This window comes from Pantherophis guttatus, chromosome 1, assembly GCF_059756535.1.
Source record: "Pantherophis guttatus breed Tessera chromosome 1, ASM5975653v1, whole genome shotgun sequence".
NCBI classification, from domain to species: Eukaryota; Metazoa; Chordata; class Lepidosauria; order Squamata; family Colubridae; genus Pantherophis; species Pantherophis guttatus.
Genome location: NC_142063.1, coordinates 316,559,577 through 316,573,901, shown reverse-complemented (window position 1 = coordinate 316,573,901; position 14,325 = coordinate 316,559,577). Strand labels below are relative to the sequence as shown.

The following is a 14,325-nucleotide window of genomic DNA, read 5'->3' as shown; positions in this document are numbered from 1 at the left end:
CTTCCCAGGTTGCCCTGATAGACGGGTCTCACTGGAAAAACACTTATGTTAAAGGCTTATTTTCCCATTTTTAAGTCTGTATTAGAGACTATCCAATCTCACCTTGCCAAACTGGCACAAGCCCAGCAAAACTGGACTTCTGTAACTTTGTAAAGATGGTTGTCAAAACAGATTTACAACAGATGATACATTGCCTTATTCTATAATGCTATTATATTAACCATTTACCACTCAGCAAACCACCAAATCTAAGAGAGTACTTTTTAGGAATATTTAAAACATTTCAATATCAAAATATTCCAACCTCAAAAACAGTGTAATTTTGAACATGCTGAGTTTGCATTGAGAAGAAACAAAACTTTATTTTTCTCCCTACTTTAGAACAAAAAATGATTGTAGCTTTGTTTTGAATTTTCTGATTGTTCCAGGCAAATTTCAGGAAGAGTTCATATGTTGCATATGTGTTGTGTGGCATTTTACTTTGCAGGAAGGTAATATAAAGATATGTAGGTTGAGTGTCCTTGTGTTTATATACACAATAGCACTTGCAGAAAAGTATTGATGCCTTTGCCATTGTAAAAGTGTAGACTGTGCAGTATTGGTTGATTTGCTTTGTTGATTTTTGGGGTATGTATTCATTTTATACAAACTCAAATGCCTTGTAACATCCTCAGCATTTTTTAAAATTTTGCGACCAGAATAATTTGTATGTACAATCAAACCATCAGCAAATACCTTCTGTATTTAATTGTTTTTGCTGGGTTTTGGCCTGGCATACAGGGTGAGGAAAACTGGATGTGAAATCTGTGGTTTGTCCTTGTTAAGAGGAGGGAGAGAGTTTATAAATAAAATGATGAATTACTACTTTTTTTTAAAGTGAATCCATTACAAAACTTCATAATAATAGAAGAAAATATAATTTGTCGTTATCTGCCTGGTTCATTTATTTTCATACTGGAAGAAATGCTAAATGGAAAAATGTTATTGACTGTTTTATCCTGTTAATTGAGTAGAAGGAGCAAAAGTGATAAAGCATGCTTCCTTCCCTTTCCTTTTTCTCCCCTTTTTCTCTTGCACTCCAACTGGTTTCCCTCCCTCTTCTCCCACTTTTTTCTGCCCTTTTCTCCCACTTTCAAACTCACTCTTCTTCTCCCTTTTACATATGCCCACATGCACAAATTCTTCCCATTTGTGTGCAGATTCCTAGAGGAGCAAGGCAGCACCAAGAAGATTCCTAGAGGAGATAGGCTTTCGCTTGGGATCCTGTGGATTAAAATTATGAAGCAGATTCCAAGAGAAGATCTGCTTTCTCTAGGAATCTGCTTAATGGATTTAACTGTCAGGAAGCCAAGCACTGTCTGAGAGAACCTTTGCAAACTTGTTCCAGCATGGTGGAAGTTTTGCATTTTTGGATTTTGACAGGCACCAGAGGAGAGAAGCAGTGGCAATGTAATGTAATAAACACAGGTTATGTCATAGGTATGGGAGAGGCTGTAGGAGGCCCAGCACAGGCTGTGTGCGAGTGTCTCTGGCACTGAAAGCTTGGCTCTTGCTTTGATTGCAGCAGGGATTATTTTCAGCTCCTGAACGGAGCTTCCTAAGGTCTCTCTTATCTACCTCAGACACCCCATATTCTACCTGGGATTCCATCAACTTAATGACCAAAAGGATCACATAACAATTGCAACCAGGAGTGTCGGGATTGCAGTCATTGAGCAAAACAATCACATGGGTGTTTTGCTTAACAACTGTTTCGCTCAACAACCAAGATACTGGTCATGTTGAGGACTACCTGTAAAGGCATATAATTCATAGAACATTTTATCATAAAATCAAAGGTTCGAAGTCTGCATTAGGTAATACCAGTCAGATTGTATTCATGTACAGTATATTGCTTATTAAAATATATTCTAAAACTTTTCTCAATACAATAAATCTTTTAATAATTGCTTTGCATTTACAATTTCATTTTGTTTCTTTTAACTTAGACAACTTTACTTGATTTAGATGCCTTAGCAAGACATTTGGCTGATTGTATTAGAAGGTAAGCTTTAATCTTGTTAATTTCTTTAGAATAATTGGTTTAAAATGATTTCCATCAAAATATCATTTAATAACAGAAAAATCTCTTTGTCTTTTACAGCAGAGAAATTCTTGATCATCAAGATGGTAATACTGAAGATGATGGTCTTACAGGTCTCCTACGTTTAGCAACAAGTGTTATCAAACATAAACCACCTTTTAAATTTTCCCGAGAGGGGCAGGTAAGATCTAAAGAACTAAACCAGGATTGTAGTAATTGATCTTGTATATACTTATTATTACATTTTCCCTTAAGTATGAATACTGTTGTAAGATATATGTGAATGTTTTCTTACTACTTCTTTTTTAATATTTCTACTCAAAATTGCAGTTTGAAAGATCACATAAACTTTGTATTAGGAGAAAAATACTTGACTGTGAAGCAAAGGCAGCAGTTTCCATGATAAGCATAGTTTGAGCCTCAGGTACATATAGTTAATTTTGAAAATCATAATTAATCAGTGATTATGACACTGATTCCACTCAGAGCAGCATTAATTTCTCAAGATCCTTGTATTGTCAGTGTATATAATTCATAGTGGCAAATGAATGTGAGAAATATGCAATAATTTGATTTTATGAATTATTCAGAGGTTGTAAATGATCAAAATTTAGGGAGGCAAAGATTTTGGAAATGAAAGACTTATGAAGATATTCTATCATTTGTTTGCAGCTGCAGAAGCTTAGGGCTCCTTCCTATGACCATGCCCAAATTTTTTCTTATTTCAGAATTTTTTTTTTTAATGTACATTTCAGGACCTTAATTGGATTAATAGATTAGGTTGTTGTGATTAGTCTTCTTTCTTTCCATCTTTATAAAATGAATTAAGGCATTTCTATTTAGTCAAATGTTTTTAGTTAATATATAATTATTGTAGCACTAATTGAATAGTTTAATTAGATTTTAATTGTTTTGTAGTGTATATTTGTTTCTGTGTCAGTTCACTATCTTGAATTGTTAAATATGGATACAAATTTAAATAACAAATAGCAGTTTCTATGAGTTTTCACAACCTTCTTTCTTTTCCCTCTTGTCTTTTAGAGGCAGACTTCAATTGTTTACACTGCATGAAGCGATAGCTTAGTTAAGGGCGGGGGGGGGGGAAGAGAAAATAAGTGCCCACAGTGAATCTTCAGATTGCAATATTAAGTTCTATGTAGAATATTCCAGCAAGTAAATGTTGACTTTTATATTTCCCTTATTTTATAGGAATTCTTAAGAGATATCTTTAACCTTCTGTTCTTATTGCCAAGTCTAAAAGATCGACAACAGCCAAAATGCAAGTCACATTCTTCAAGGGCTGCTGCTTATGACTTATTGGTAGAAATGGTAAAAGGTTCTGTTGAAAACTACAGGCTCCTCCATAACTGGGTTATGGCACAACATATGCAGTGTAAGAATATTTTTTAAAATTTTTCAATATTCTGTGAGTAAGCAGATAATTTCAATTTCTTTGTATTTTTCCTTTAGGTTAAAAAATTTGTTAGGATGTTAATTAGATTTAGAAATATGTTAAAATATTATTGTATCCTTGTAAAAAGAGTGGCCGTATCAGGACCTACCAGAAGATGGGCAACCTATAAATTTAATCAATAAATAAAAGCAAAAAGCTTACCCATCCTTGAATATTCCTAATTAAAAAGTGTATTTGCAAGCACTTCAGCAGCCAGGAATATTTAGGTGGTTAAGGTGCTGCCATCTATTGCCCCATCTTCTCTAAGATTTTCTGACCATAATATTAGAAAATATTGATGTTCATTTTGATGGCTCTTATGTTTCATGTTTATTTGCAATTCTGATTCATCATAAACATTTTAATGCACTTTAATACATGTCGGAATCATGTTGAACTCAGTTTTGAATTGATAAAAGTCGTTTTTCTCCATTCAAGTTGCTTATTTTGATATGAAGCTGATGTATAATAGAATGTGCTAAAGAGATAGGAGATACTATGGACCCCGAATGAAATGCAGTTGATAGGAGTTCTACTTTAATTTTACCAAGTTTCCTCTTGGGGCATCACCCTTTTATCATCTCCTAGTGCCAAGTGAAATAGTTTATATTCAGATCAAATATGAGATTTTTCTTTTCTGTCAAAATGAACAAATGGTTCCTCAGTAAGTATTGGGACACAGAAATTATACTCTGGATTTTATGTGTCTGAGAAGTTATGCTTTTCATTCTTCTAGGCAGAAAAGAAAAAAATTGTTTTCCACGCTCAAACAGAAATTGAGAGTGCGCTGTCCTACTCTGAATAGTGTTGTAGAAAAATATAAATCAGCACTGTTGGGAAAAAAAGCTCAATACCATTTCTGTTAAGTGAGCCAGTTGTGTCAAATAAAGGATGTGTAAGAAATGGTCATGTAGAACAGGAATCCACTAGGCTGTGGCTTATTTGCAACTGGGCTTCATGAGTGGTGGGCTGGCAAGTGCACACAGTTCCGTGTGAGCAGCAGACACCAGTGCTCACAGCCCCATTCACACGAATGAAGCTGTGCACGCCTGCCCCTCACACAAAACCACCACCACCACCACCACCCATGTGCCAGGCCACCAACCCGGAAAGGGAACACTGATGTAGAAAACAAAGAACAAAAGAGAAATGAACTAAATCAGTATGTCTGCATCCCAGCTGTATCCACGATTGCTGGGTGCAACATACGTGAGAGATTTGTATTACTAAGCCCATCTTGAAGATATTTTTTGTAATATAGTTCCATCCCTTCCAGTAAAATTAAAATGTTAATTTGATATAAGGAAATGTTTAAAAGATTTCATGAACCAAAACTTAAAGAACTCAGGAATATTAATACAAAATGAAACCCAACATTATAAGCTCAAAACTAAATGGATGCCTAAAGTTTATTTTGATTAGTATAATAGCTTTTGAGCAAGAGGAGCCTAAAGAGAAAAATATACCAGACTTAAGTGCAAATTAAAAATATGATTTCAAAGTGCTTAATTGGCAGTAATGCAGAAAAGAAAATGCCAAACTGTAACATATCTTTCAACCGCTACTGTTACACTTTTTGCTTCAGACATAAATTAGCATCTTTTTCAGCAGGTACAATGGTCAGTTGGTAATGGTGATGATAATCATAGTAGTAGTAATAATTATTATGGTGGTAATACCAATGATAATAATTTGGTTCTGAATTAAACCCAGTTCTTGAGAATCATTCTTATGGTAATTTATTGCTTTTAAGGTAGAACCTGGGTTCCAGAGGTAGCATATGAGTGGTTTACTCACGATCCCTTCAAAGAAGAGGGAGACGCTTTCATGAGAACATGACAAAATGTGGGATTTAAGAAGGGAGAATAGACACCCAACTGGTTTTATTCACCTAGAAGATTAAATAATTAATGATTTTAACATGTACTCAGAAATAAAATTACCTTAATATACAATTTCAGCTTCTCATGCACCTTATAAATGGGATTATTGGCCACATGATGATGTTAGAGCTGAATGCAGGTTTGTGGGATTAACCAACCTTGGAGCGACTTGTTACTTGGCATCAACAATTCAACAATTATATATGATTCCAGAAGCCAGACAAGCCATTTTTACTGCAAAGGTATGGCCTTCCACTTTTAACTTGATACGGATTTTAATATTTCAATTAATATCACTATAAAGTCAGTAAAAGTCAGTTTATTGAATGAATGACAGTTTTAAGCAATGCTTTTCCTGCAAAATAACCATCATGATAAAAGAGATTCTGGTAAAGCTGTCTGGGTCTACCTGAAAAAAAATTTATGGGTTAGATAAACATACAAAACCTAACATATAATAAGATAATTTTTTATGTTCACATATGTCCCCGTTTTAAAATTAGATCATTTGAACACAGTACTATCAGAATGGTGCTCATTCCAATGTTATTTACCATATTTTTCGGAGTATAAGATGCACTTCCACCCCCTAAAAGAGGGTGGAAATGTTGGTGTGTCTTATACACCGAATACAGCCATTTTTGGCCTCGCAAAGCCCCGTCCTGTGTGGAAAAACAGGCCTGTTTTTTGCCAAAACAGGGCTCACAGAGGGTTTGGGAGGCCTGCAGATTGCTCCTGGGGGCTGGGAAGGGCAAAAACGTGGGGTTTGGGAGGCCAAAAATGGGCCTGTATTTCGCAAAAACGGGGACGTTTTTGCTCTCCCCAGCCTTCAGGAGCATTTTGCAGGCCTGCCAAACCCTCTGCACAAAAATGGGACACGCAGAGGGTTTGGGAGGCCTGCAGAGTGCTCCTGGGGGCCGGGGAGGGCAACAACTTTTTTTTCCTTGCTTGCCTCTTCGAAATCTTGCCTCTTCGAAATCTTGGTGCATCTTATACACCGGTGCATCTTATAGTCAGAAAAATACGTTAGTTAATATATGGACACAAAAATAAAAGTGGGAGTATATTTTATGAAAATGGATATTATGCTTGTTCTTTGAACAAAAGAAAAATTTGCATATTTTAATTCCAGTTTTTAATTTTTAATTTCATTGATACTCTTAAGTTTGCAACTTTAAAATAAATACTAAATCTCCTAATTGTGTTTTATTATAAATTAAGTGGAAAGCTATATCATAAGTTTTAAACTTTAAAAGTTTTGAAAACTTTTTTTGTTTAAAATTTAAAGAAGGGCCTGAAGAGATGGTTCTGTCAATTGGCCTGGAGACTCCAGAGTGATACAGAGCCCATCAAGTGGCTTGTCTGATTATTGTCACTGGGGGTGGGGGGGTGGGGGGTGTTATTGCTTATTTTATTGAGGTTTTATCCTTGTAAACTGCCCGGAGTCACTGAGAGTGAGTTGGGCAGCCATATAAATTTAGTTAAATAAATAAATACACTTTCTAGAATGGTTTTAAGTAGGTTTCTTGTAAAATGCTGTAATTTTTTAAACATTCGTAATAAAAAGATTTTTTAAAATTACTGTTTACTAACTTTACAAAACCAATTTTATGTGTTTTCTTTCCATTTCAACTTTTTCCTTCATGTATTATTTTTTTTAAAAAGTATTCTGAGGATATGAAACACAAGACTACTCTTTTAGAACTTCAGAAAATGTTCACGCATTTAATGGTAAGTTTTAAAAATCTTTCCAAAGGTATGTCTTTATGATAACTTATACCAGATAAAATATCTTAATGGCCTTAATATTTAAACCTTTTTATTGACTTTCTGTAATCCAAGCATCAGTGAGCTCTCCCTTAAGTTCACTGTCAGATCCTTGACAAAAATGGGCAGGAATGGAAACCTCCATCCACCTTTGCTTCCATATTGAATGTTCACAGATACTCATATCTGGACTGTTTTGTTGATTTTTGTTTTCTTTACACAAGTTGTCTCTTTCAAGGCAGAAAAAGAAAGAAATAAAGAAATGAAAATTAAAGTTAAATCTTATTGGACTGAAGTTACAGAATTTGAATGGCCCACAGCAATTGTTTTTGATTTTCCTTACACCTTTATGCATGCAGAATATTTGTATAATTGTCTCTTTTCCCAGTACTGGAAGATTTTCTTTTTTCCCCATATGGAGGCAACCATTGGTAGTGCAGCATAAACATTGAAAAAAAGTCAGTTGTGCAATTTGTGTGTGGTATATGCAGAATGCAGACTCAAGGAGAGAGAATTATGCTCTTAAAAGAGGTTCTCACTTGGAACCCACAACAGTATTTCGTAGGAGCTGAATACTCCCGTAGGAGCTGAAATCCACAGGCCCAGTGGATCTCAAGCCACAGTTGGGCTTGGTTGGTAGGGTAAATAGTTGGCACTCCATGGCCTCTTGCACTGTTCAGTACTGTTGCCCAAGGACCTGTGTTCACTCTTATGCTCTGTAGCAGCCTCTGCTTCAGACTGTCCCATATCTGGGACGTTTGGAGGTAAAGACTGGTCGGTGAAGATGGGCCAGGTTCTTGGCACTGGGAAGGAGATTAAAGGAGGGTTCTGATAACTCTTCTTTGAGAGGTCTCTCTGAGCAAGGAGAAGGAAAGGCTTGCGAGCAAGATCTTACTGCCAGGCAAAGTAGGGAGGAAAGACTCTATGGAAGGCAAAGACGAAGAAAAGGGAAAGTGAATGAAAAAAATAAGGCAAGGAGAGATAAGAAATAGACTTGCAAAAAAAGAAAAGGTTGCACAGTCCTTAGTGGAATGGCTATACTAAATATTATCCTATAAAGATTCTGATAAGCAAACAAGTATACTGGGTGCATGATTTTCAATTTCTCACTTTGATTCTATCAGTAGAGGTTAGTAAGCTATTAGAATACTCCATTCTATCTGTAGCTGATTGGTCTTCCACATGCCAAAACTATAAGCCAAGAGCATTTCTTGTGCTATGATTATTGTGAGCGGAACTATGTTAGTATCCTGATTACCTTAACAAACAGACTATAGACTGAACTTCCTACTTCATTTTATTCCTATGGCAAACAAAAGGAGCCAGATCAGAAGCAGTTCATAAGCAGACTTAGCCATACTAACAACTTTTGACAAACACATGAACCACCTGTTGTGTGTTCTTAACAATTAATTGCTTGTTTTCCTGTCTTCTAAACAAAGGAAAGTGAATGCAAAGCATATAATCCAAGGCCATTCTGCAAAACCTACACCATGGATAAACAGCCACTAAATACTGGTGAACAAAAGGACATGACAGAATTTTTTACAGATCTTATAACAAAAATTGAGGAAATGTCTCCAGAATTGGTAAGTCTACAGAAATATTTTTTTTAACGTGCTTGAAACAATTCTCCTTATTTTGACTGAAATTAATTTCATTAATCCACAGAAGAATACTGTGAAAAGCTTGTTTGGAGGTATTATCACAAACAATGTTGTTTCTCTGGTGAGTTCATACTTTTACTGTCCATTGTTCCCTTCAACTAGTTTTTTTTTTTAGGAGGGGGGTGGGAGTGCAAGTATTAGTTTTATATTTACAGATTCCTATTGATACTGTTGGTTTGATCTGTTATGACTATTATTATTTAGGACTGTGAACATGTTAGCCAAACTGCTGAAGAATTCTATACAGTAAGATGTCAAGTAGCAGATATGAAGAATATTTATGTAAGTAAAACCATAGCAATAACATTGCAGATCTCTTGGCTATTTGAGATCTCCTAAATAGCATTATATCAAATAAAATTTTTATGTTCTTTAATGGTATTCCTTGTTTTGAATGACAATGCCTCAGAAATCTCTGGATATGCTCTTTCCAGTACCTGGGAACACAAATGTTATTTTCTTCTGAATCAGATCATTGTTTCATTTAGGTCAGTATTGTCAATGATGAAGATCAAACACCCTAAAATTTCAAGTAGTAATTTTTCCTCTCTACTTTCAACTACTCTCAAGTTTCAAACTGTATCTGATTTTGCTTTTTAGGGGGGGAAATGTGCATAGCAGTGGCAGACCTAGTTGTATATGTTTGCGTCAGTAGCTTTATGATATTTTTTGCCCCCAGAAACTTCGTCATGTTCGGCTCCTTAAATTAATAATTTAATAGCATTTTTGTTAACACCTATTTAAGAAATAAATTTGAATAATGAATTATTATTGTAAATTCCTTTACTTTAAATGAACTTTCCTTATGTATTATATATAGGAATCTCTTGACGAAGTTACTATTAAAGATACCCTGGAAGGTGATAACATGTATACTTGTTCACACTGTGGGAAAAAAGTACGGGCTGAAAAAAGGTAAAATGGGAGGAAAAAAGATTTGAGTTTAGTCTGATTTAATTTGCTAAATATTAAATACATCATGTTCCTAAATACTGTGTACTTATACTCTAAATATATGATGCTTTGAAAGTAGGGTAAGGCATTAAAGAATAAATATTTTGTTCTGGTTCTAGGGCATGTTTTAAGAAATTACCTCGAATCTTAAGCTTTAATACAATGAGATACACTTTTAACATGGTTACTATGATGAAGGAAAAGGTCAACACACACTTCTCATTTCCTTTACGTTTGGATATGACCCCTTATACTGAAGATTTTCTCATGGGAAAAAATGACAGAAAAGAAGGTATTTGATTTTATTCATCTTCAAATTTTTTCTACTAAATCTGTTGACCATTTTAACCAATTTGCATGACATTTTTGGATAATATTGGGCAGTTATCATGGAGGGATAAGCAGAAGTCATATTGATTTTAAAAAGCTAGTGCTTTCTGAGCTTTTGACATAGATATTGGAAAGTTCAGTAGGTCACCATCTCTCTCTCCCCCCTTATGGGAAAAAGTAACATCTGGAGAAATGAGTAGCAGAGGCTGGAGGGCATCAGTGAATGTAACGTTATATTTTCAGAATGACATGGCTGACATGATTTTCCTCAAGAAAGCCCTTAGACTCTTGCCGTTTGTTGTTCATTGCTTTCCACTCTCCCAGGTGAAATGTTTTATTTTCCACTGGTGGAGGGAGAGATTGACTGGGAAGGCAGGGTTATAGTGTAGTATATTGGTAGGTCTTACTCTGCCTCTGAAAATGCCAGCCACAGCTGCTGGTGAAATGACAGAATGAAAGAAGGTCATTCAGCCTGAAATCTCATCACTGCTTCAGGATTAGCGTGCAGTTTGAAGCTCCTGCAACTGAAGTATACATTCAAAAATTTCTGCTGAATTTATTGGTTTATATTTGTTTGTATACTCATTATCAATTATGCCATGCTGATATAGTCCTCGGTTTATGACTGTTGCTTCATTGACCATTTGAAATTACGATGGTGCTGAACAAATAGACTTAAGAACCCTACCTAAAGTTATAGCCATTGCAGTGTCTCCACCATTATGTGATGAAAAGTTGGACAGCCATTTGTTCCACTTCTTCCAAAAATAGAATTTCTGAAAGAGTGCCCAGTTGTTGTGCCAATCAAGTAACTTTTCAGAAGAGCATGATTTTTGAAAGTAAGCAAAGTGTAACCAGGTAGAGAGGAGATAAAGCTTGTTTGGCATCTAGAGGGCAGGGGAAGCAGGTGCCCAGGAGGATGAGAAGCAGGCCTGAGACCTTTGGGACAAGGCCAGCTAGGAAGCAGGTCCACAGCCTATAGAATCCAAAGGGGCGGAAGCTGTGCAAGGGGTGCCTCAGGAAGTAAGAAAAGCCTTAGGAGGTCCAGTCAGGTCACGTGTGAAGTAGGAAGGTGCTGCATTTTGGGCCTAAGCCTGCACTGAGCTTCCCCCACATCCTATGGCATCTCATATTCCACTTAACAACCACAATAGGGAGAGTTAGGATTGCGGTCATTGGATAAGATTGTTAGTGGGTGCTTCACTAAATGACCACAATGAGTTAAAACTAATTACAGGTTCAATTATGATCGTAAATCAAGGACTACCTATAGTGGAATGCAGCCACTTGTACTCCAGCAGTATAGCCAGCAGTGTTTATCATATTCCTGCAACTTTTCCTCCTTCCCCTGTCACTCTTGTCGCTGATACTGTTGTTGATGTACACCTGTTCAGTGACAGATTACTAATTAGTATTAGCACGTGTTCTAGCACTGATTCTGTATATATATATCAGAGGTGTCTAATCCTCACAGGGCTTTGACCATCAGCAGTTGCTGTTGCCACTATACTTTATCAGCAGCAGCAGAGTGAGGAAAGCAGCAGCCGGAAGAGAGAATTATGTGTCCCTGTACTAAACCACAAAGCAGATTTTTGAAAGCCTCTTATTTCCCACATGTTCTAACAATGATAGAGCTATTACACATTCATATATGTTCTTTCAGCTATTAGTACTGATAATGGAGATGGATCCCTTCCTCAATTCAAGGAATTAATTATGAACCTTTCTAAAAGATAGTCTGTGCCTGGAGAGCTTCCTTTTATTTCCCTTTTTGCCATGCTGCAAAATGGGGATTCTATAGATCTGTACATTGTGCCAAATATTGTGCCAAATATTTGTAAGGAAGGGGATATATTCTGCTTCTTTATAAATAACCCAAGGTCTGGGTCCCTAGAGGCAATAATTTGTTTTTTGTTTTCTCCCTTGTTGTCTTCTAGATTTTACCTGATTTTATTTTGTCATTTGATTCTTTAAATTAAAATCAATAAATGGGAAACACATTACATGTTGCAATGTAAAGCACCACATATCAGGAAGAACACCTTAGTTCCTAATAGTTCTAAAGGCATTTTTTAAGGAAATACAAATTGGTGGATATCTGCTTCCTGTGACACTATTCCTATTATCCCAGAAATAAGTTAAGGCGATAAATCATATCTGGGAGATAAAGGAAATGACGGGGGTTATCTTGCTGATTTACATTAAATGGGAATTCTATAAATGTTGTTGAAGATAGGCTGGGAAGTTCTCATTCAAGAATTGTGCCTTAATAGCAGTATATTTAAAGTCTCTCTTCAAAATATATTGTAAAATAAATGTTACCTTTAAGGGCTAGGACAATAAGATACTAAGTTTTGTAATATATTATTTTAGGTTTCAAGGACGATGGCAGTAGTTCAAAGGAGACCAAGAGTTATGAGTATGATTTGATAGGTGTAACTGTCCATACAGGAACTGCTGATGGAGGGCATTACTACAGCTTTATCCGAGATATTGTTAATCCACACGCTTACAAAAACAACAAGTGGTAAGTTATGAATGTTTAGTAAAATACTTGATTAATGGTAGGCTATAATTTGTCAGTTGTATCTCAGAAAATGAGAGGTTTGTTTTTGTTTCTGGATAAACTTGTTGTGTCTTTGCAAAATTAGTCACCAACATTATTTCATTAAGATTTCGGGCATTTATTCTGTCCCAGCTTTAGTAGCAATGGCTGAATATTTCATCTTACTACCGTAGTAGATAGGATTGTAATTATTTGCTTGAATTTTGTTACTTGTAATATTATAGCAAACTTAAGAACTTCACTGAATTTCACCTTCATTTATCTTCAGTACAGTGAATATTTTAGTTTTGTATGAATCAACCTAATACCCAATGTTTTGCATTTTCTAGGTATCTGTTCAATGATGCTGAAGTAAAGCCGTTTGATTCTGCTCAGTTGGCTTCTGAATGTTTTGGTGGAGAAATGACAGTGAGTTGTAATATTTTTAATACTATTTAAAAGGAACATGTGTTGTTGCAGGCTATGTTAATGTTACCTCACCTTGTTATTTCATTGCATATCCACTACAATCAGCGACTAGCTCAGAAAGTCTCTGGCTTGACAGCCTGGGAGACAAATGAAAGAAAGGAAAATTGAAAAAAAAACAACAACCCAAGTTTGCAAATTTTTTAAAAAATTACCCAAGTAGGATGCAATGAAGCTTTCAAAACATTCTTGATCATAGACTATGGAAGTGAGGTTCCAATACACACTTAAAATACATTCATCTATTCACTGACTTTAATAATAGATAATTATCTATTATTCAGTTCATTACATTTCCATATATTACTGTCGCAACAACTTGTAATTATAGTTGTATGCATAAGACAGTCCTACATAAGAGACAATTATCATACTATTGTATTCAGTACTAAATTATAGAAAATTGTACATATCCATTCAACCAAATTAAATTTGCAATGTGTGATGTGAAGTAGTGTTAATGTTTGTACAGTTATCAGAAACAATACAAAGAAAATGTATTCCTTCTAAAATATTTTTTTTTCCAGACGAAAACCTATGACTCTGTCACCGATAAATTTATGGATTTCTCTTTTGAAAAGGTACCTAATTTTATATGTTAATTTAGACAATATCATCTTTCAATTATCTTCCTCTTTTCTGATATCAATGAAGTGTTGGCTTTTTGTTTTTCTTCCCTCAGACTCACAGTGCATACATGCTCTTCTATAAACGAATGGAACCAGAAGAAGAAAATGGCAAAGATTATACATTTGATGTTTCTTCTGAATTACTAGAAGTATGTGCTTCCTATAATTATAAATTATTATACTTCAAACAACACAAATTTATAATGATTCTGATTCAGATTTTGCCATTAGTTTGTCCAAGGAAAAATTGATTATTTGTCAAACATTGTGATGTAATGTAGCAGGACTTTAAATTCTTACTGTACTTGGTGCTCCACCTATTTACTTTTAGTTTGCATTTTCCCCCCTGTGCTCTGATATCCCATATGGAACATTACGCAATGACATGAATTAGACACAGAGTCATGCTTGACAGCTGGTTATATAATAGACAGAATTCTTAGTTTGGGCTAATTTGAGCGAGTTTTCATTGTATCAAAATGGCATCATTTAAAAAAAAATTCCGAGTAGACCAAGGGAAAAAGGGCT

The 14,325-nt window shown here is 35.3% G+C and overlaps 1 protein-coding gene across 2 annotated transcripts in view; it reads left to right on the top strand.

Annotated features, from left to right (window-relative positions):
- USP34 (ubiquitin specific peptidase 34) overlaps positions 1-14,325 on the top strand; it is a 153,680-nt gene that overhangs the window by 102,565 nt on the left and 36,790 nt on the right. For both annotated transcript variants that reach the window (XM_060692619.2, XM_034427298.3), the window contains exons 40-53: positions 1,989-2,044; positions 2,144-2,264; positions 3,293-3,476; positions 5,498-5,661; positions 7,085-7,150; positions 8,629-8,775; positions 8,858-8,914; positions 9,058-9,135; positions 9,674-9,768; positions 9,927-10,099; positions 12,511-12,664; positions 13,033-13,111; positions 13,696-13,749; positions 13,851-13,946. In XM_060692619.2, coding sequence (XP_060548602.1) covers positions 1,989-2,044; positions 2,144-2,264; positions 3,293-3,476; positions 5,498-5,661; positions 7,085-7,150; positions 8,629-8,775; positions 8,858-8,914; positions 9,058-9,135; positions 9,674-9,768; positions 9,927-10,099; positions 12,511-12,664; positions 13,033-13,111; positions 13,696-13,749; positions 13,851-13,946 — 1,524 coding nt within the window. The remainder of the gene's footprint in view (positions 1-1,988; positions 2,045-2,143; positions 2,265-3,292; positions 3,477-5,497; positions 5,662-7,084; positions 7,151-8,628; positions 8,776-8,857; positions 8,915-9,057; positions 9,136-9,673; positions 9,769-9,926; positions 10,100-12,510; positions 12,665-13,032; positions 13,112-13,695; positions 13,750-13,850; positions 13,947-14,325) is intronic.